At 39.4% G+C, this 24,035-nt stretch overlaps 1 protein-coding gene and 2 long non-coding RNA genes across 3 annotated transcripts; 1 reads left to right on the plus strand and 2 right to left on the minus strand.

Moving 5' to 3' along the window:
• Positions 1–3,631: 3,631 nt before the first annotated feature.
• LOC145563880 (uncharacterized) lies at positions 3,632–4,680 on the plus strand. Its single transcript, XR_014094653.1, has 3 exons — positions 3,632–3,917; positions 4,068–4,158; positions 4,387–4,680. It is a non-coding gene; the product is annotated as an uncharacterized LOC145563880 (long non-coding RNA).
• Positions 4,681–8,163: 3,483 nt separating this feature from the next.
• Positions 8,164–8,865, minus strand: LOC145565138 (uncharacterized). Its single transcript, XM_081625229.1, has one exon. The coding sequence runs from the start codon at positions 8,863–8,865 to the stop codon at positions 8,164–8,166; it is 702 nt and encodes a 233-aa protein (XP_081481355.1).
• Positions 8,866–22,524: 13,659 nt separating this feature from the next.
• On the minus strand, positions 22,525–23,062 carry LOC145563881 (uncharacterized). The gene is made up of 3 exons (XR_014094654.1): positions 22,998–23,062; positions 22,787–22,924; positions 22,525–22,711 (listed from the first exon to the last, which is right to left on the minus strand). It is a non-coding gene; the product is annotated as an uncharacterized LOC145563881 (long non-coding RNA).
• Positions 23,063–24,035: the final 973 nt, after the last annotated feature.

Below are 24,035 nucleotides of genomic sequence, written 5' to 3' on the forward strand. Positions count from 1 at the left end.
TCCCTCATCTAGATTCATATCCACCCTTGGAGGTAGCGTCTCATGACTGCACGAAGGAGCCGGAACAAAGATTAAACAATACAAAATAGGGAAACCCGACATCTTCCAAGTCCTGATCTCTCCATATGCTAGAAATCTAGCTCCGTCCACCGACTAGTGACTCAACTACCCTAAGTCAAAAGAGCATTAAGAGGGTTGTAACGTTGGCTAGGGGTGAAGGTGTGGAAAAATTAAGAAATTGGTGATTAGCTTAATCGTGAAGCGAAGGGTGATCAAGTCTCCTTTCCAAAATCAAACAACTACCAATTTTCAAACTACATTGCCACAAACTTGAATTACATTGCCAAACATTTTCAAGCTTCCGTTTTTCCTCTTTTATCATCATACAACAACTCTTTATTCTTCTTTTTTTTTCTTCTTTTTTTCATTTTGCAAATTTCTCTCTCTCTCTTTTTTTTTTCAATGTCCTTGCCTTTTATAACTATGGACGGCTTTTTCTAGGATTTTCACTTGCTTTTATTGAGCAAACATTCGCAACATTACTGTTTCACTTTCCATTTAGAACCATTACCTTCCACATTTCAAATAAAAACTTCAATAAGCTTTTGTGGCTTGAGCTTCACGATCCTAAGGGTAAAAGTAAAACAAAAGGCCGTGGGCTTGTAATGTGCTATAATCAAGGAAGGGAAGGCTCAACATGGTAAGAAAAAGGGGCAAATGCAACCAAAAATACAAGAGACAACAAAATAAAAGCTAATCCTAGAAAATAAAATAGTCACTGAATGAAGAATGCTCTTTGTCATCCCATTAGTTCGGTCGCGATCTCGGGAAGCTAGACGCCAAGTTCTAGAGATAAGCATGCCTTGGTAAGGATCCTTTGCCTCTCTTACAAAAATGGTTAGAGGCTTGAACAATGAAACTCACATCAAGTTACAAAAACTACCTCTAGGGATTCAAATCCCCTAATGAGAGCAACACCTTCTTACCAAAAAACAAGTGAAATTGGGTTCGATGGGCCTTACGAGTTCTAAACCGACTACCTAAGCATGAACTTATCCTACAGTCAACCAATGGCAATCCCGAAGCGTGCAAACTTGGTAACATTTAGGAAGCAAGACATTCAAACACATGAGTTAACTTTTATTATGCTTAAAATGAAAATGAAACAACTAGTGTTTGCATAGTTTGTCTTGAACAAAAAGATAAGATTTTTTTTTTCAAAAAGAAAAGAGTATAAAAGTGATAAGAGGTAAGTAAGCACATAGTTCCCAATCGACAAACAAAGATCGTTTGGCATCATACCAACGATCACCAGATTCTGTAGAATCAAATGCATACAACCTCGAACAATCAACTCCATCCTAGTCTAACTAGCTATGCACACAAAAGGAAATAAGAGAAGGTAAGGAAAGGTCTCACCTGACGCCGCTTGAATTAGAATACAAGATAATTGTGCAATCTCACCGGGGTCTCTAGAGCTTGAGTCGCTCCTAGCCCTTCTCTTGTGTATCCTTACTTCAAGCTATAATAAGAGTGAGCCAAAATAAAAGAAACTACAACTAAACCAGAAAAAGTTAGTAGACAAAGAAAAAGATCAAAGTTATAAACAAAAAGAAAATAAAGAATAAAAAAGCTATATACAAAGTTTGGATTAAGGGAATTTGGATTAATGGAAGTTTGGATTTTCCTCCGTAGGAGCACCTTCGTCTACACAAACACTCAAAACTTGTCAAATTATCATTAGAAACTCATCATCAAAATCTCGAAATCAACATGCAAAATCATCATCAAAATCAAGAAACGTAACAACAACCAACATCAATAAGGCTAGAACCAACCAATCATGCAAACTCTACCACCCAAAGTAGAGTTCCCCCACACTAGCATGCCACTATACCTCCCCCACATCGTACAAGAACATCCATTTGCCACTTACATCCCCCCCACACTAAAATAAAGCACCGTCCTCGGTGTGACACACAAAAACCATGGGAAAGGAGGGCAAAGGGGAAAAAAACAATCAAGGGGGGGGGGGGGGGGGGAGCTAGTGGCCACTCTGGACGGCTCCATCATCATTCCCATCCCCCATTGAATCATATGAAAACCCTCCCGGGGGGACACCATGAGGGTCCCAACCACCGGTGAAATCGGGGGGCCAACCGTAGTGACCTCGAAAGAGGTCTTGTTGCCACTGAGGCAACGGGTCGAAGGGCAGGGGCAGCCTAAGAGGGTCGGGGTGAGAAGGATCAACATATGGGTAATTGGGGTCACCCCTAAAATCACTCCCACCCAGGGCAGTGTAATTATACCCGGTCTCGGTCGGGTAGTCTACTCGGGGAATATCAAGGGAGGAAGGCCCTTGCCAATAGGGCCAAGTAGGGCGCGATCCACTCCTTTAAGGGACCGGGCCTTGTTGGGGAGGCCAATAAGGATAATTGACCGGGGGATAACCTCACCTTTCTCTACGGCCGCACCATAAAGAGCTTGAGTTTGCATGAACATACCTTGTTGGTTCTCAAGCTTGCTTTGCATGGCAAGTTGCATGCTCATCATTTGTTGTTCAAGGCTACTTATGCCTTGTTGATGTTGATGTTGTTGATGATGATGATGTTGTTTTTGTTGTCGTCGTTGGTGTTGTTGTTGTTGTTGTTGATGTTGTTGTTGTTGTTGTTCTTCTTCTTCTTCTTCTTCTTCTTCTTCTTCTTCTTCTTCTTCTTCTTCTTCTTTCGCTTCTTCCGCGTCCTTGCCAACTAACATGTTTCTTGCTCCTCCCAAGGCGGTAGGCAACACACCATTATCCTTGGGAATCTTTCATACATTCCTAGCACCCCGACCCCAAATAAGTTCGACTGGGATACGACAAGATGCAATGGCGGTTCCTCTCAACATGCCAATCATGAAAGTTGATGACATCCTCAGTTGGTTGAATGAAACCTAACCTCCTACTACTACAAAATCCTTGCTTTTACCAAACTTTTTCCGTGTTTTTTCGACACATAAAAGCGTCGAAAAATTTACTACTGACGCTTTACTAAAATGTCGGAATTTCACCGAGGAAGAGATCATTGTCGTTCTTAATTTGAGTGCAAGCCGGAAAGAAGCGCTCATACCCAAGGTTCTTAGCAATCCTCGTTATCATTCCACCAAGAGCTATCTCACCCGTTTTGTTGCCAGTTTTGATTTCATCGTAACATAGCGCAAACCAATAGCCCATGTTGAGCCACCCTCTCAACTCCTCCTTAGTTGCGATCCAAAGGGTGAATAACTCTTCCCTTGAGAGCTTGCTCAGATCTTGCTTACTGAATCCCACTAGTGGAAAAAACTTCATTTGTAACGGGTCAATTATAACGGGTATTATGAATTCGTTACAAAAAGAGTATTTATAACGGGCAATATTTATTATGTCCGATACAAATAATCACTATTTGTAACGGGCGAAATTTGACCGATACAAATACTCACTAATTGTAACGGACAAAATATTGACCGATACGAATAATCAAATATTTGTAACAGGAAAATAACGCCCGTTACGAATAGGTCACGTGCTAGGGTTTTAAGTTTTTTTTCATTATTCTATCATCCGCCATTTTCCTCATTATGTCTCTCTTCTCTCTCCTCTCTCCTCTCTCCTCTCCCCTCTCCTTTCTATCCTCTCTCCTCAACGTCTCCCTCTATAATCTAAACTTTTGTAATTCTAATATTCTCAGATCTTCATTTATAAATTTGAAATATGAATTTCTGTCAATTTATTTGGACTAATTGCTCAACGATCTACATTTTAAGTATGTTTTCTTTGATATTTGTGCATAGCTGAGCTCTCAATTCCGATTCATTTGTTCTTCCATGGAGAAAATGATATTGGATCTCCGTTTTAGCAGCTTCTGAGCTTAACCCTCACTGAAACAAAATCTGAGGTATTTTGTATATTTATTAATCTATGGTAATTTTACAAAATACTAGCTAAGGTTCGTCACTAATTTAATTTAAGCTTATGAGGTGATTATTGAACTATTGGTTATATTGCTGAATTTATTAAAGATTATAACAATCAATTTTGCTGCTAGATTATGTTACAGAGAAATTATCGGTCGGAAGTGGAAACCAAGAGGAATTGTCGGTCGAAAGTGGAAAACCACAGCTTACAAGGCTGCAAAGGTTCTAAGATCTAATTTATTTATCATAATATTTTATAATTTTTTGTTAATTTGGTTGGATTTGGTTTTTGTTAGTTTTGTTACTTTAATAATTGTATGATACGTCTATACTTATAAGTTTTTTGAAATTAATGTGAAATTTTATTGTTATTCTCTTCTTAGTAAGTTAATTGCTTTTTTTTTTGATAATTTTGTAAACTCATTTCTTGAATTGTATGATTTTTTGTAGGTACTTTCGAGCGCAATGATTTTTCAGGGTTTTTTTTGTTTTTCCCCTCATTTTAGTTTTCATTCACTTTGGTAGTTTAAGAGATCTGTAAAATTATTGATGTTCAGAACAAGAAATTTTTTATGATGTAACAAAATAGTTGAGTATAAAATTTTTTTCCCCTTTATTTTCATGGTTTTTTCGTCCGATTATAATTTCATCTTTTCCTTATTAGTTAGTTTAGTTGAAGCTCGTTTGTTTCTTAAATTTGCAGAAATTACAGCTACCAAATTGATATAACTTTTCAATTTTTCAATGGAGTTTTTTTTTTTTTTTTTTTTTTTTTCCTTCCAAATTTGTCATCTTATAATTTAGCAGTATGTTTCTAATTAATGGTATGTTTTGTAACTTAATTGGCATTTTTTGTTTTATTTTTTTGAGTGATTATACGTTTTGAGGGTTATTGATAAAGAGATCATCTTTCAAGGAGGTCTGATCAGATCACTTGGATAATGCTTCATTTTCTCTTGTTTCATGATTTCATTGCACATGGGATAAGATAGCTAGTTGATAATAATAATAATAGTTGCATCAACTGTGTATATTTAGCTACTTAGTATCTAATTGTTCTTCCAACTTAATTAAAACAAGTCTGCTTGGGAGCTTCTATGTAGCAAATTACCAATTCTGTTATAACTTCTCATTTTGATGCAAATTTCCTTGATAAATTTTTAATGTTATATGTTAACTAATTGAATTGATAGTGAGAACTTCGGATATCCCATGTAATATGTGTCACAGATCAATTGATCGCGTTAGTTTGAGTTTTGTTTCCCGTGACACTTGCCTTAGTACATTTAGGCTCTCTGATAATATCTTGTTAGTCTTTGTTTTTCATCCAAGTAATTTCTCAACTATCTTCCATGAAATGCATCTCTAGATTACAATTTCCTGTATCATGCCTCTTTACTAGTCTTGATTAGCTTAAGCATCAAGAACAAATCTTGATTTGCTCTTCTAACTTCTCATTTTGCTACAGATTCCTTCAATGAAGGTGGAGATACATTTGGCAATTCAGGTGTATATAGCAATTATGTGGAGTACTCTTACAAAGAGCTTGCAAAAGTGACAGGGAATTTCAATTGAGATTTGTTTTTGCTCTTTTTAATTTTTGTTTTAGTTTTAGTTATTAGGCAATAATGAATTAATGAAAGCACTGATTGTATATGAAGTGTACACTATACTTGTATAAAATATAATTTTTCCTTATTTATTTATAAAATGATTTGTGCTAGCTTAGCTGTCCAACATGTGCTGGAATTTTCATTTTTTTTAATTGGGTCACACATTATTTGTAACGGGCATGACAGGTGCCCGTTACGAATAACGGTGATATTTGTAAAGGGTGGTTGAAATGCCCGTTACAAATAACCCGTTATTTGTAATGGGCACTCGTTTTGTCCGTTACAAATAATGGGTTATTTGTAACGGGCATTTTAACTGCCCGTTACAATTAATCACTTATTTGTAACGGACTTTGCCCGTTACATATAGACAGGGGTTATTCGTAACGGCCGCATACGTAATGCCCAGTGCCCGTTACGAATGACCCTTTTTGCCTGTTACGAATAGGGTTTTTTCTACTAGTGACCCCAAAAGGCGGTGGAGAATTCGGAGCATTGGATGAATGATCTGATTTGCCACCGAATACCAAGTACTAAACTCCCGAACATCTGAAATTGTGTGCCACCAATTGAATGCGTTGTACACGGGAAAGAGACTTGTTGCCGGAGCAAGAAGGTCTGCATCGGGGTGGAAGTCTAACAAGGCATTGAAATCCCGAAGCCTCATGGTGTGACGGGCATTAAAGAGTTGGAAGGATATTTGGAAATTATTGTTCCCACAAGGTTCTTTTTCGAAGGAGGCGAGGAATTCATAGGTGAGCTCTTTATAGGTTCGGTGGTGGTGTTTGATGAATTCACTCATCCCTAGGTTGCGTAGGAGCGACCTAAGGTCCTCATCTATTCCCAATTTTTCCATAGCCCTCTGACAATAGTGCCTTGTGGGGTTTAGCTTGTGCTTCTTTAGCTTTTTCTAGTAAGGGGAATGGTTTTTGTTGACGAATTCTAAGGCGGGAAGAGAAATGGGTGGTTGTGTTTGGTTTTGAGTTTGAGCTTTAGGCTCATCAACTGAAAACCGTGGCTCCTTTCTACCCTTCCTTTTACTCATTTTGAGAACACACAAAGTCCCAAAGAACACCACAAATAATAAAGACCCAAGAAGGAAGCACAACCTTCCAAACCAACCAAATTTGAATCTCAACAACAACAAAACTAGGCTTCAATTGAACAATCTGCAAATGAGGTTAGTAGCAAGAAACAAACCTCACAATTATAGCACCTAGTACAAGAAAGATCAACAACAATGACCAAAATTACAAAATTTTATCACTAGTATCAAGTCATACCAACGTGAATACCAATTTCCATGAAAATTGAATTCAACTCAAACAATTCCAATAACATTGCTTAATTCACATAAACATTGTATCAAAATCAATCAATTCCAACAACTGTGTTCCAAAACCACACAATTATACACCAAAACCCAAAAATTCTTAGCAATGATATTCAAAAATCACACATAATCACACAAATTCCATACTTAAGCTAAAACATGCTTAATAACATAAAAACTTTGCATAATCTAGTAGAATTGAACAACAAAGTAACAAAGTTAGAAGTTATACCACAAGGATGAAGCTTTAACTCAACCACGAACACCCACGAGCACCTAAGTTTCTTGACCACGAAAATGGGGGAAAATGGGTATTTTGGAGAGAGAAAGTAAGAATTTTTGTGAGAATAGTGAATAAATGTGGTGGATTTGGTGAAAAATCAAGCTAAATTGTGAGTTTTGGATGAAATTTGTAGAGCTTGAGAAGATAGGGTTTGAGTTTTTGAGGAGAGAGAAGTTGAATCGAAAATGGAGTGTGAGAAATGAGGGAAATCGGGGGAAAAGAAAGACTTAATCCCCGTGAAACCCAGCGATGCGCTCCCGCACATGCCTCTGCGCGCCCGCGCACTACACTGGGTGCCCGCGCACAGTTCGCATAAAAGTTCCTGCCTTAAATCTGGAATTTTGAAGTTCATCACTGCACGCCTTCTCACAGTCATGCGCACCCGCGCACAGGTGGCTGCGTGCCTGCGCACAAGGCACGCATAGGGCGCACAGAACTTCCTGCCTCGAATGTCTTCTCTTGAATAACCCTTGTGCGCGGGTTCTCACAGTCCTGCGCGCCCGTACACAGGGTCTTCAAAGTTCCTTGATTTTCAATCCTCTTTCTCTCATAAAGGAACATGAAAAATTCTCAACCAAGTAATCCAATCACCTATCAATTAAAATTGACGAAAATAAGACTAAAATAATAGAAGAGGGTAGAAAGAAGTAGAGAAAGAGTTGGAAACACGGGTTGCCTCCTGGAAGCGCTTTTGGTTTATGTCGTTAGCTTGATGCTCTTTGAGCTAAATCAAGGAGGCTCAAACGAATGATGCACATCAAGAAGTGTTGTTGAAGTCGGCTTATCAATGGATATCCTTCATAATAGGGCTTGAGTCGGTGACCATCAACCTTGAATGGGGGATGCTCGTCCTTAGAGATCTCATAAGCGCTATATAGGAACACTTTTGTAATGACGAATGGCTCACTCCATCTCGATCTAAGCTTGCCCGGGAAAAGCTTCAAGAGGGAGTTGAATAGGAGAACCTTTTGGCCTATGGCGAACTCTTTCTTGATAATTTAGGCATCGTGCCAAGTCTTGGTTCTTGCCTTATACATGCTTGCACTATCGTAGGAATTCATTCTCAAATCTTCCAACTGAAGCTCTAGGATTCTTTGCTCACCCGTACTATGGAGATTGAAGTTGATTTGATTGATAGCCCAATGAGTCCGGTGCTCCATCTCTACGGGTAAATGACAATTTTTTCCATAAACAAGATTATAGGGAGCGGTCCCTATTGGAGTCTTGAAAGCGGTCCTATATGCCCATAAAGAGTCAATGAGCTTAGAAGACCAATCTTTCCTAGTTCTAGCCACCGTCTTCTCCAAGATGACCTTGAGCTCTCTATTGGTGATCTCCGCTTGACTCCTCATTTGAGGGTGGTAAGCAAGCCCTTTCTTGTGAGATACACTATACTTATCGAGAAGTCTACTAAAGGTGCGATGTTTGAAATGCGACCCCCCATCACTAATAATCGCCCTAGGGACACTAAATCTTGGAAATATCACCTTCTTAAATAGATTGACCACCACTTTTGAATCATTCGTAGGAGAAGACACAGCTTCTGCACATTTAGAGACATAGTCAACGACTACCAATATGTACTTGTTTTCTTGAGAAGAAATGAAGGGTCCTATGAAATCTATAGCCCATACATCGAAGACCTCGAGCTCAAGGATAGGGTTTTGAGGCATTTCATCCTTCCTAGAGATGTTCCCCATCCTTTGACATCTATCACAAGTCTTGACAAATTGCCAAGCATCTTTAAACAAAGAGGGCCAAAAGAGCATTGATTGCAAGATTTTGGAGGCGATCTTTTGAGCACTCATATGCCCACCACAAGGAGAAGAGTGGCACATATGGAGGACATTTTGAATCTCATCGTTAGGGATGCATCTTCTTAACAAACCATCAATCCCCCTTTTCAACAAAATGGGGTCATCCCATATATATCTCTTGGCTTCATGCTTGAGTCTTCGACGTTGTTGGGAGGTGAAGTCCGGGAGGTATGGCACTACAAGCCAAATAATTCACTATATCCGCATACCATGGATCCGTCCTCTCCTCAAGAGCATATAGAAAATCATCCTTTAAAGCATCTTCTATTAGCAAACTGTCTTCATGAATCCTTGCACTGGCCCAACCTAGAAAGGTGATTCGCAACCACATTCTCGGATCCCTTTTTATCTCTCATTTCATAATCAAAATCTTAAAGGACCAAAACCCATCTCAATAATCTCGGTTTAGCCTCCTTCTTGCTTATCAAATATTTGAGAGCCGAGTGGTCAGTGTACACTATTGTCCTAGAATCAATGAGGTAGGTTCTAAATTGCTCAAATGAATGGATAACGACCAAGAATTCCTTCTCGGTAGTTGTATAATTCCGTTGCGCATCGTTGAGAGTCTTGGACAAGTAATGTATAACATGAAGTTTTCCTTCCTTTCGTTGTCCAAGGGCCGAGCTAATGGCCTCATCGCTTGCATCACACATTAGTTCGAATGGTAGAGACCAATCTGGTCCTTGGACTATAGCAGCGATGCAAAGTGCTTCTTTCAACCTACAAAACGATTCTTGACAAGCATCATCAAACACAAATTCTTTATCTTGTTGCAAGAGGGATGTGAGAGGTTTGGACAAGAAAAGATCTCACTTTCGATAAAACCCGATAAAACCCGGCATGACTAAGAAAAGATCTCACTTCCCTCACATTGGTGCGAGGAGGAAGTTTCTCAATGACCTCTACCTTGGCTCTATCCACCTCGATGCCGGCATAGGAGATTTTGTGCCCAAGAACGATCCCACTCTCTACCATAAAATGACACTTTTCCCAATTCAACACAAGGTTAGTCGTTTCACGTCTTTCCAAGCAACGAGATAAATTGGATAGACAATCTTCATAGATGGCTCCTCCAACGGAGAAATCGTCCATGAAGACTTCTATCTCATCCTCAATCATATCACTAAAGATTGACATCATACAACGTTGGAATGTTGTAGGGGCATTAAAAAGCCCGAAAGGCATCCTATGATACGCATAGGTACCGTAGGGACATGTGAAAGTTGTCTTCTCTTGATCCTTGAGATCAATCGCGATTTGGAAAAATCCCGAGTAACCGCCAAGGAAACAATAAAAGGAGTGCTTTGTACGCCTTTCAAACATTTGATCAATGAACGACAATGGAAAATGATCTTTGCATGTACTTGTGTTGAGTTGGCGATAGTCAATGCACATACGCCAACCGGTAACAAGCCTAGTAGGAAGTAGTTGATCATGATCATTTTTCACCACTATCATGCCACCCTTTTTAGGCACAACTTGTACGGGAGATACCCAATCACTATGAGCAATTGGTAAATAATTCCTGCATCTAGAAGCTTAGAAACTTCTTTCCACACAACCTCTTACATGGAAGTATTAAGCTTCCTTTGCCTTTGCCTAACGGGTTTAGCATCTCCCTCTAGATTAATTTTGTGCATGCATAAGGATGACTTATACCTTTGATGTCATCAATGGTATAAACCAATGCATTCTTTTGTTTTCTCAAAACATTGATCAAGAGGGAGGTTTAATCCTCCGTTAGATTAGAATTGATAATTACAGGAAAAGATTCATTGGAATCAAGATATGAATACCTTAAGCCCAAAGGTAGAGGTTTCAAGTCTACCTTTGGTGCTCCCTTACCATTGAAGCTCTCTTCTCTTTCTTTAACTTGAAAGAGGTCATGAGTGAAAGGATCTTCTTCCTCCATGCTTGTATCCTTGCACTCCCTTTTGCTTTCCTCAAGCAAATCCTCATAAAATTGCATGTCTTCCCTTTGAGCACCTATCTTGGATTTATTCAATAACATTCTTTCAAGAGGATCATTAGTAGCATGAAAAGGGGAGTGAGAAAATTCATTGAACACATTATTAAGAACATCAACTCTAAAACATTCACCACTTGAGGAAGGTTGTTGCATGACACTATTCAAATCAAATTCAATCGAGTCTTTGTCAATTTTTAGGGTCATCTTACCTTCCTTCACATCGATGATTGCTCTAGAAGTAGCTAGAAATGGTTTACCCAAAATTATAGGAATCCTCTCATCCTCATCCATCTCTATCACATAAAAGTCCACGGGAAATGTGAACTTTCCAACATTAAGGGGAATGTCCTCAACTTTACCCATGGGAAACTTGGTAGAACGGTCCGCTAGTTAGAGAGTAACATTTGTACGTGACAAGGTTCCTACACTAAGCTTTTGGTAGACATAATAGGGCATAAGACTTACACTTGCTCCTAAATCACACAATGCTTTGTCAAACTCAATCCCATTAATGGAACAAGGAATGGAGAAACTACCTGGATCTTTCAACTTGGTAGGAAGTTTGTTGGGAAGGATGGCACTACAATTGATGGTTATGTTCACGGTTTCACACTCCCTTCTCCCACTCAAAAGGTCCCTCAGATTTTAGAGTAGTGGGGCATTTGTTTCATAGTATCAAAAAAGGGGAGGGAAACATGCAAATTTTTAATGACATCCAAAAACTTCCCAAATTGAGCATCAAGCTTGGCTCTTACAAATCGTTGTGGAAAGGTTAGCTTTTCCTCTCTAGGTGATTTATGGAAAGGGGGTAACTTCTTTCTCCTTTTGTTCCTCAACAACATCCCTTTCTTTCTCACCACCCAATGACTCATTGGCTTTCTTAATCTCATCCTCTTACTCCACCTCTTCTTGAGACTTCTCCTCAATTAAAGGGTCACTCCCCACAACCTTTCCACTAATAGTTGTCACGACATACATAGGTTTAGGGTTGACTCCTTGACTTGGAAAGGTTGAAGAAGAAGAAGAAGAAGAAGAAGGGGATGAATTAGATGCAAGTTGAGCAAATTGAGTTTCAAGCATTTTCATGTGAGCATTAGTTCATTTTGGTCCTCTTCATGTCTCTTTTGATCCTCCTCACGCAATTTCAATAAAGCATCAAGTTTAGCCATTACGAGATCATTTGAAGGAGCCTCAAGTTGAAGAGGTTGTTGAGGTGGGGGAAGTTGGGGTTGATGGAAACCCGGAGGCCTATTAGTTTGGACATAATTAGAAGCATATTGACCCCTATTGCCTCCGGTGCCTTGGTTAGGAACATTTCTTTGTTGATTGTTTCCCATGTTACTTTGATCACCAAAACTTTGATTCTGATGGTCATAGTATCGGGAGTTAAGTTGTTGGTTTTGATTACCATACCCTCTTTGGTTAGAGTAGCCTCATTAAAGTTGGAAGGGCCTCCCTTACCATGGTATTGGTTATCATAACCGCCACCACTTGGTTCCAACCATGGTTTCCACTTTGATTCCAATTCCCCATTTGATTGGAGTTTGGCCTCATATTCCCCATATTCCTCATTCTAGGAGAAAAATTCATAGCATTAATATCTTTCACATTTTCATCATGTTATTGGGGAGGAGGTTGAATTTCACAAGAATACACACATTGAGAGGTGTCATGATCATAGGTTCCACAATTAGCATAAAATAAACATCCTTGAGGCATTGTATTGTAAGAAGAAGGCGAGGAAGTGTTCATACCATTGCCTCCCTTGGTTGAAGGGGAGGTGTTACCTTGAGGATTGAGTCTCTCCTTCATTAGCTCATCCATTTGCTTGGTCATTTTGGAGATTTGGGTAGAAAGGTTGTTAATTGCGTTAGCTTTCTCTATTGCATAAACGTTTTTACTTGATGTAGCATCTCTATCTCCTTCATACCAATCCTCATAGTGCTTTGCAGCCTCCTCTATGATATGCTCCACTTCATCTTCTCCTTTGTTCATGATTGGGCCACCGGCTCCGGCATCTAAGCTTGTTCTTCCTTGAGGTGTAGACCACCATAGAAAGTGTGAATGAGTTGATAATTGGGTATTCCATGATGTGGACATCGGCATTGGAGTTCTTTGTATCTTTCCCAAGCCGCACTTAGGTATTCACCATTCTTTAGGCGAAGGCCTTGAATCAAAGATCGAGTTTCGGCGGTCTTCCTATGATTGTAGAACCTCCTCAAGAATGCCGTAGTAACTTGGTCCCAAGTTGTGAGAGAGTTAGGGGGCACCTCCTTCTCTAGCCACTCTAAACCTCTTTCTCTAGCCACTCTAAACCTCTCCCAATTAAAGAGAACGGGAACATCTTGAATCGAATGTATTCTTGAGTTACCCCATTGGCTTTTATTGTATCACAATACTTCTCAAACTCTTTTAGATGTTCATGAGGACTCTCATACTTTTCACCTGAGAATTGTTTCCGCTCTATCAAGGCAATCAAATTGGTCTTGATTTCGAAATTATTGGCTTGAGTAGTAGGAGCTAGGATTCCACTTTGAGCCCTAAAGGCTTCGGGAGCCCCAAGACGACCCAAAGGTGTATTCTCTCCCAGTTTGGGGGGTTACACACTCTCAAAATCGAAGGTTGGAAAAGAGTTGATTTCCAAACTTGATGAAGAATTAGGACTACTTACGTGTTCACTTGAGGGTGAGGAAGGTGGAGTATCTTCTTCTTCTCTCACCCCTTCTCTTATAGGAGTATGGGAGTTTCTACTCCTTGCTCTCGCATCTCTTCTTAACAAGGACAAAGACCTCTCGAGCTCGAGATCGATGGGGACCAAAGACCTTGAGCATGTTTGACCTCTGTTCATACAACAAAACTTAGAAGAAAGTGAGCACTAACAAGTAACAAAAGTAACCAAAACTAGCAAGTAAAAGGTGATATAGTCTCAATAAAGCAATGAAATAGCAATAGAAGCCGTATCCCCGGCAACGGCGCAAATTTGACAAGGGAATAAACACAACATCAAGTGTCTAACCTTAAATCAAATAAAACTTATATAACCTAAACAAACCAAATACAAGTATAAGGCACGCAAAGGGTCGAACCGCAGGGAGAAGCTAAACACTGCGATCACTACTAATCAATTAAGGTATCTTGGGACGAAGAACGAAATTATCTAAGAGATTAAAGCTAAGAGTAAAATGAACTAGAGACAATATAAAGAGAACACAAAGGGGAATGGGTAGATGTAGGTTTCACTTGAACATGCTATAACATGGGAACAAGCCAATAATGAACTAAACATGCATGAATATCGATATAAGGGGTCCAATCTAGCCACCTTTCGGGGTCAATTGGCTTCTCCTAACATAGCCTCTATGCTCTCACATTAGAACCATATATTGGGAGGTGCAATCAAGTAATAATCAATACAAATGAACTTAGATAAGTGATAACTTGTTATTTGGTATGATTTTAGGGTACTTTTGAACCTTGTTTTCGTTATTATTCGGCATCAAAGTTCATTATTTATCCTATTCTTATGCAAATTTTGTATCATCCATGCTTCACGAGTTGTTTGTGTTTTTGATGTAATGTAGCTGTTTTTAGCACTATGGATGTGATCAAGCATGAGTGAGCAAGGAGAAGGGAAAGCTTGTTTAATAGAGCAATGGAGGAAGAAGGATGAGTGCCTTAAAGAGAAATGAAAAGCTTTTGGAAAGCCTTGAAGGGTTGTTTGCACAAGGGTCAACTTAAATTGACTATAACTTTTGTTCTACTCAACATTTTGAAGTGATTCAAATTGGAGATTAAAGTTCATCACAAGAACTTTCCAACAATTGGTTACAAGTTCATTTCCGGCGAGAAACAAAGAAGTTACAACCTCTCGAAGTTAAGTTGTTCATGCAGGGGTTTCTGCATGGACGTGCAACAAAATGGCACGTCCATGCAAGGCTGCATGTCCGTGCCAAAATATACACGTCAGACCTGCTTCATTTTTACCTCTCTTGCACGTCTGTCCTAAAGTTGGCACGTCCGTGCAAGACTGTTTTCGGGCTTTTTTCTCGTTTTCTCCGTCCTTTCTATTTGGGGTAATATAAATACCTTCTTAGCTCCGAAATGTGAGGGGGACCTTCTTATTGTAGTTTTAGCCTAGGTTAGGGTTTTTATAGAGAGAAAATCTCATTTTATAGAGAGAGAAACTCTTATTTTGTAGAGAGAGAAAGTGTGAAAAACTTGTTGAAAGCTTGGAATATGAAGAATTGAAGGAAGGAGACTTGAAGATTTGATTATTTCTTGCAATATCAATGAGAATTTCTTACTCTCTGTCTTGTTTTATTGCTTTAATTGCTTGTTTTTGTATCTTTTCTAGTTTCATTACTTGTTTATGTTAAATTACTGTTTGATTTCATGTTCTTAGTTGTTAATTATTCCTTTAGTTTTGCAATTTATTATGATTTGTGAGTAGTTCTTTTACTTGGGATGGTTGAAACCACTGATGAATTCACAAATACTTGTTTGCATGTGTTGATTTAGCTAATATGGGATGTTAATTTGTTGAGCTTAAGTGGTTTCATTGTTAATTCTTGTAAGTGGCCATTGCTAGAACTATTTATCTAAGCTTTCTCAACGAAGGATCGAGAGATGAACTTGAGTTAGCTCCCTTATGCTTAATTGACTTCAAATGCCATGAGAATAGGAATTTCCAGTCAAGGGAATGTTTATGTCATCGTGATTATGCTTTAACACTTGTTTTATGCTTTGTAACCACGAGAGTAGGTTGTATTCATGACTCAAGTAATTCTTCTAGCTTGAGAGAGTAGTTAGGTGCCTTAGATGACTTCTTCTAATTTATCCCCAAATTGCTATGTTTTGTATGTTAAATTGTAGTTTGTGAATGACTTATTTGGTGGATACCTTCCCAAGATCCTTTTTATTATTGTTTATAGTTTTTCCTTATAGCTCAAAACCCAAAAAGACTTGACTTAGCTTATCACAAATCGATATTTGTTAGTTCTCCCCTTAGTCCTTGTGGGATCGACCCCTTACTTGCCCTTTCTACCCATTAAAGAGACCAAGTTAGGTTTTTATCTTTGGTAGGCTCGACGACGGCCTATCACTAAGTCAACTATCGTTTCATTTAGCAAAGATTCACCCTCAATCAACTAACAATGTGCACTTTGCAAGAAGATCGAAGAACAATCAAGCATGTAAAGACTTTAATCACTATCAACTTGAAACCCAACACTAAAAACATGAACAAATTCCAACTACATCATCCCCACACCCTTGGCTAGATAAAACTACTTACTATCCATAACAATCAACAAGTCAATCATGAAATTACCAAGCAAAAGCATGATTAATGAGTAATTAACAAAACAAAAGCAATCTAAAGCAAAATCAAATAGCAAAGTAAAGAGAAAAGAGTAAGGAAATGCTCATTCATTGAAGTTGAAGTTCTACAAAGAGGTTGATTAAGCTTCTTCTTCAAAATCCAAGCTGAACAATGGAGGAATCCTCACTTTCTCTTTCTAAAATGCCAAAACTAAGGGTGTTCCTCTCTCTAGATTAAGCTAAAAATAAAAAAATTAAGCTAAGATAATCTAATTACATACAAGGGAGAGTATGGACTATATATATGTGTTCGAAAAAAGAAGAAATCTATGACTTAAACCCAGCGAAGCGCGCCCGCACACGCTTATCCGAGCCCGCGCAGAGCTTATGTGCGCCCTCTCCAGCTTACGCGCGCCCGCAACTTCTTAGGTACGGAGAATGGAGACCTAGACAGACGCACCCGCATAGGGGACTGCGCGCCCGCACAGAGGATTAAAGATAAGATAGAGGGTACAAACAAGCTACAAGTACGGGGAAAAACCATTAAAACAAGCCCTTAATCGTGGCATAAATGCCACTCATCATTAAGTCAAGATTCAAGAGATGCGATTTAATACTGGTAGATTAATCCTGCGACTGGAATTTGTAGCGAAAGCCCTTTATGATCTAATTAATTGATGCATTGATGATTGATTATTGTATTTTACCCTGGAATATTATTTATTGGTGAACCTATACCCTAGGTTTTGATTTATTCATTTCTCCTAGTTTAATTTGCTTTAGTTTAATTATCTCCTTAGTTTAATTCGCATAAAAATAATTTAGTTACTTTATAGTTTAGATTGTATTAATTAATTAGGAATAGAAAGACTTGTTTCCCTTTGGATTCGACCCTACTTCCCTATCTGCTTTAGTTAGAGGACTTGGGTAATTCTTTTCATTAGGAGATACGACTTTATCCTGTCATGCCCCTTGATGAAAAAAAAAAAATTGACTCTTGGTTACTGATGATGAACATTGTGGATTAGATGGTCATGATTTGATGTTTGATTGCCATGAAACCTTAACATGCGTTAATTTTGCCCAACAGCTTGTGAATTTAAAGCTTGACTAGTTGATTTGGTAAGGAATGTGTGTTAGTTCCTGGTATATCAATGAAGTTGAGTATTAGTTTTTAACTAGTTCCTGGTATATCAGTAATGTTTATATGATTCACTATTATGCAAAATAAGGAGGACAAAGGCATTTGTTCTCTTTTTGATATCTATGTTGTTGCTTGTGCCATTTTATTGTTTTTTAGCCACATTACAAGCCAATTTAAGCCCCATTGGTTACTAGTCCCAAACTTAGCTTGGGGGAGCTAATAGTTAGTGAGGTGAGGGAGTTGTAGTGTGCACATAATTTGCACAATGTGGGTGAATAAGAGGAGTAATTTGTTCTTTTGATATTATGATTGGAAAAAAATGAGAATTGTTGTTCAAAGTTGAAAATTTTCCAATGTGACCAATGTGAAATATAACGGAAAAAAAGAGCTAAAAGAAAAAATTGTTTCAATGTTCAAGTGTTCTACTTGAAGAGTTGAAGGTTGTTCAAGAAAAAAAAATCAAGTTCAAATGGAAAAAGAATGAAGTTCAAAGTTTGTTTGTTCATTCATAATATTATATTTTTATGAGTGAAGCTGTAAGTGTTGGAGAATTTTTGAAAAATTGCTTTGGTTGTTTGTTGAACTTTTGTAGTGTTGAGTTATGTTGGAGGTGATCGGTCATTATCTATTATGACCTTGGTATTACTAGGTTTCGGCTCTCTTAAGCATGATTGTACTCTCACATTTTTCCACATATTACCTACCCTTTTACGCTAGCCTTACATAACAAGCTTTGAAGACCATCAAACCTTTGTACATAGAGTAATTGTTTATCAATGCAAACAATGATTTTATATATTTCGAGTCGGCTACTAGATTGAGTATATGTCTTTTAAACACACGAGTGCGTGAGTTGGGAGGGCATTGTTAACATATAAAGGGTTGGGATGGAGAGCGATCGAGTACACCTTTTACTCGCCACATAAATGAGAGTTGAGTGTGTGAGCACTAGTCTTGAATTCTATATGCTATTGTGGTTTGCTCTACTTGATAATTGTTAGGGAAGATTGGTAATGAGATGGATTTGAGTAATTGATTATGATGCATGTTTGTTGATTGGCCTTGAGTTGTATCATGTTTTTGAAATGGATTTGGGGTGAAGTTTTTATTTGTCTTATTCATTGCCTTGCTTAGGGACAAGCAAGAGTTTGGCTTGGGGGAGTTTCATATATGTGTTTTATATGCTATTTTATCCCCTGTCCCATTGTCATTTTTATGAATATTTGAGCTCTTCGGGGTTACTTTTAGTACTAATGTGTGGTATCGAGTGTTTTGTAGAGTTGACAATTGTTTTGTAGGAATTTCCCAAATTTGTTGGTGGTTTCTATGGTTTTCCGACCACTTCGAGGTATCGAAGTTATTATCACATTCATGACTGTCATTCGTAGCTCAAGATCGATTATCTCGGTGACTAAGGGCTTGATTCATGGAATTGATCTGAGAAATGGACCAAGGAAGAGGTTAATTTGGGCCACAAGTGTTGGATCCCAAAGGAAAAGAAGAAAGAAAACTCGGCCAAGAAAAGACTGAACTCGATCAGGCAGAAGCCTAGAAACGTGATCTGAAGAAAAAGGCGGGCTTCGCTTGATCGAGTGCGTGTTTTTACGTAGGCTTTTAGGATTTTTCATTTTGGTTAATTTGGGGTTTAGTATTTAAACTCTTTTGTAAGCTTTATTAGCTACGTTTTTAGATTATAATTTCCATTCTTAAACTTTTAGAGAGATTCTATAGTGAGAGATTATTGTTGAACTCAAGTTTTCCCCTTTTAGTGCAATTTCCTATTTCCTTCATTCGGTATTATTTCTCGTTTCTTTAAGGAAAAATTGAAAAGAATAATCCCACCTTTGGCACATCTTCTCAAAATAATCCCACCTTTGTACCCCTTATTCTCAAAATGGTCCTTTTTACCTTCAACCTGTTTTACAGATTAGATTTTATTTTATTTTAATTATTTTTCTTTAATCCCTCTTCTCCCACCTCACCCCATTCCTCCATGTCCACCACCATCACCACCACCATTACATCACCACCCACCACCGAACTAACCACCACCCCAAAACCTTATCTGAATCAAGGAGGAGGGAAGGGGAAGGGGCTTCCATGTCCAATCCCCACCCCAAATCCTCTCTTAACTCCCAAATCGATAAAAAGAGTGTTAAGTTCAAGAGTGTTTCTCGGCGTTAGGGCGGCCTAGCAACGGTAGTAACAATAACACCTATAGCACCGCCGCTTCCATTTTGGCCGCCATTTATACCGCTTAAGAACAGGGATAGTCCATCAATGCTACTGTATAAGCTTGAAGATTGAACGTTGTTCATCATTGGAGGAGAGAGAAAATAAAGGGTAGTGTATAAATTGCCCAAAAATGGTGGATTTATGCAAGAAAATTATAGTAGTTTTGATAAAGAAGATGATGAAATGGGTTTTTTTTTTTTTTTTTTTTTTTTTTTCCTTTCTCTCAAATTTCTGCAATTTTTAATTTGTATTTATTTTTAAATTGTCTATTTCTATAGAGGAGAGAAAGTAGGAATGCAAGGAGGAAGGAAATGGGAAGTGAGAAAGGGAGGGCGGCTGGCCGGCTGGTCTAGCTATTCCAGCGGCGCGGCTAGGTCTGGGCGGTCGGCGGGCGGCTCCGACAGGGGAAGGAAGAAGAAGGTTTTTTTTTGTTAATTATTTAATTTTAAAAAACTTATATATAAAACCTAATTAAAAGGTGACACGTGTCAAATTACCTTTTAAAACAGGTTACCAATTTAAAGAACCGGTCAATAAAATAAAAAGGATCATTTTGAGAAAATAGGGTACAAAGGTGGGACTTTTTTCTGGAATATGCAAAGGTAGGATTATTTTGAGAAGATGTGCCAAAGGTGGGATTATTCTTTTCAATTTTTCCTTTCATTTATTGTTTTGATTTTAATTGCTTTGTTAATTTGTGCTTTGATTTCAATCATGTTTTCTTTATGTGCTTTGATTAATTTAGATTAAAATATGTGTGAGTAGTTTAATTCTAGGGTTCTTGGGGGATCCATAATTAATATTAAGGGATAATTTGTTATTATCATTAGTAATATTGCTGTAGACACCTGATTATGTCTCCCCAAAAACCAAACCCAGTAATGAGTATCTTTAACGTCATTGATTATCGAGTAAGGTGAAATGTTGAAGAGTCTCGTGAATTTCTCTTTGCAATTAATGTTAACCAAAATTACGCACAAGAATATTTAGAACGTTTCAAGTCTCATCCTTTGAGAAGATCAAAGCCTATCTTGCGAATCCTCCCGTATTAGCCCCAGCACTCCCCGGAATACCCTTAAGACTATACTTAACCGTCACAAAAGAAACAATGGGAGCTATGCTCGCACAAGAGGTAGAAAGCAAAGAAAATGCTATTTACTACTTAAGTAAAAAGATGCTCGAATATGAAACACGCTATACACCATTGGAAAAGCTGTGCCTCGCATTGGTGTGGGCCACAACTAAATTGAGACATTACATGCTCGTGCATACCGTTTACGTAGTCTCACGAATGGATCCCCTAAAATACCTATTCGAAAGATCTACACTTAATGGACGAATCTCAAGATGGATAGTAAATTTGGCCCAATTTGACATAAGGTTTATGCCTCAAAAAGCAATTAAAGGATCAGTGGTCTCGGATTTTCTAGCAGATTTCCCAATAGAAGATTCAACACCCTTAGAAGAGAATGAATTCCCGGACGAAAATTTAATGATGACAGAGGATGATACATGGACTCTATATTTTGATGGAGCCTCAAACCAAAAGGGGTGCGGCGTAGGAGTCTTATTAGTATCACCTAAGGAAGAACATGTCCCTATATCCATCAAATTAGATTTCGACGTCACCAACAACGCAGCTGAATATGAAGCATGCGTGGTAGGCCTCGAAACCGCTTTAGCCCTAGGTGTAAAGAAACTCCGGATATTCGGAGATTCATCCCTGATTATTAATCAAATCTCCAAAAGATGGAAGGTTAGGAGTGAAAGTTTAGCTCCTTACCAAACATATTTGGAAACTCTCACCGATCAATTAGAAAAAGTGGAATACACTTACCTACCTAGAGAGGAAAACCAATTCGCCGACGCCTTGGCAAGGCTAGCCTCAATGGTTAGAATACCTAAGGAAATTGAGCAAATGCCTTTAACCATAGAAAAAAGGCATAAACCAGCATACATTCAGGCCATAGAAGACGACGAAGTAATTCAAGAAGAAGAACCAGAGGAGGAACCATGGTTCGTAGATATATTAAATTATGTCACCAAAGGAGAATATCCTCCTCATGCTGACAAAAGAGAGAAAAGAGCATTAAGACTCTTAGCTTCCCAGTTTGTACTCATAGGAAATGAACTACACAAAAGGGTACCTAAGGGACGAGCTTTATTATGTGTAGGCAAAAAAGATGCTCAAAGGGCTATGAGAATAATCCATGAAGGTATATGCGGAACACATGTTAACGGCAAAATGCTAGTCCAAAAGATAATGCGAGAAGGATATTACTGGACTTCCATGAATAAAGATTGTCATCAATATGTAAAAAGATGCCCAAAATGTCAAATTTACGCAAATTTGCAACATATCCCACCATCTCTTCTCTACACCTACACTTCACCATGGCCTTTCTCTACATGGGGAATAGACATAATTGGAAAGCTTACACCTCCCGGAACAGGAGGCCATGAATACATCTTGGTTGCAATAGATTACTTCACAAAGTGGGTGGAAGCACAATCATATGCTAAGCTCACCGCCAAGCATGTAGCACTCTTTATCGAAAGAAACATAATTTGTCGACACGGAGTCCCACATGAAATGATAAGTGACAATGGAACTCATTTTCAAGCAGAATGTGAAGAATTGCTACAAAAGTATGGTATTCAACATCAACATTCTTCCCCGTATGTCCCACCACCCATCCCACCTCGAACGGTCGGCCCGGTCGAAATGTCCTCAGGTGATGACGCCGAATCCTCTACAGCGGCGGCCTCAGAACGACCACCTCGACCACCAGAAGTAGTCCGGCGACGCCTCGAGTCGGACCTAGTAGTCTCCCTCCTAGGCTCGGGCCTCGATCGAGTGCGTGGGGAAGGAATAGGCTGCCCCTGCAAAAGTAAATCAAGGTTAGCAAATGCAACGAAAATAAAGCCAAAAGCAGTAAAAGTAAAAGTAATACCTCCTCAGCGTCGTTGCTACGACAGGTAGCACGGTTCCGCAACCTCACAAGCTGGCTGCGAAAGGCGTCAATGCACCTGGCCATAGCCGTCACCACCTCACGAGAGAACTGCCAAATAGCTAAAGTCAATAACAATTATAAAGCCCAACATAAGGATGGTATATAAAAAGAAAAACTACTTACTCGAGTCTGGTGACGAGGAATAGACCGCTCCACAAACTGCTCTCCCGCTGGAGCTGGCGGAATAAGCTCCTCGATCGGTCCATACGTACCCTGGTAGCGTATAGACATCCTCGGAGGGATGAACTCCCTAGGACCAGCCTACTAAAGGTACAAGTTAGAAAGATACTTGGGGGCTATCTAAGAAAGATAAACTAAACGAATAAAAGCATACCGCTGCCTCCTCTGAAGGGACAGGAGCCGGCGCTAGCAACGGTAGCAGGTCCTCCTCATAGCTCTGCTCGAGGAGAACGTGTGACCTCCAGGGAGTACCTCGCGGAGGCCCACCAGCACGATCCCGCTGCAAGGCATCGTGGAACATATGCCGAGGTGGAGGAGCGGGAAGAACGAAAGTATCCGAGGAGTGTTGGATGGCCACCCTCTCCCCTAGGTAGACCACCGCGCCATATGTCCCCAGAAAGTAACGACGCTCAGCCGTGTACTGCGCCGCCAGCGCAGGGATAGGAAAAGCAGCCCAAGGCCGATATACCGGGCTAGGCTCCTGAAACATCACTAAGTAAGATACTAACGCTAAAAGGTGATAAAAGAGAAAGTAAGAATTAAAGAAAAACCTACCGTGAGGATCATCTCTCGAAGGCGTAACACCTCCGGCAGACCTCTGCGGCCTCCCCAGCTAGCAGCAATGGGGAGCACGCGAGGAGAAGGCCTCGCAGGCGCAAGAGAAGGGAAGTACTCGTAGAACCAAATCTATACAGAAAGTGAGAATCAGTAAAAATTGTGCTTCTAAATAGGGAAAAGGAGATGTACCTCTACGACCCTCCAGAAACTGGAAAGGGCTATCTCTCCAGACAAGGCCTTGTGACGACAAGAACGCCGCAAGCCCAGTAAAAAATCAGCATAGGCCATGCTGGCCCAGTCATATGTCCCGACCAACTGGAGGTCGCGAACGGCGGACAGGTAGTATAGAAGTACTCTACTACCTCGATCAGGGGAAAATGTCCCTGATAGCAAAATCAGCACAAAGATGCACACCCGCTGCTCTCGGATAGTCGCATCATCCTCGAAAGCTGCAGCCAACGTGCCGCGACGGATACATCGGGAACTCAGCTGTCCCGACTGAGCCTCAGCCTGGGCCCGAATAACGATCGGCCCCAATAACTCCAAAACCTCCGGCGAGTAAACAGTAACGCCAGCATCGAAAGGTAGAGGAGTAGATTGGAACTCTAGCCCCGTAATGAGACTAAAGTCAGCT

This window comes from Chenopodium album, chromosome 10, assembly GCF_948465745.1.
Source record: "Chenopodium album chromosome 10, dcCheAlbu1.1, whole genome shotgun sequence".
NCBI lineage: Eukaryota > Viridiplantae > Streptophyta > Magnoliopsida > Caryophyllales > Amaranthaceae > Chenopodium > Chenopodium album.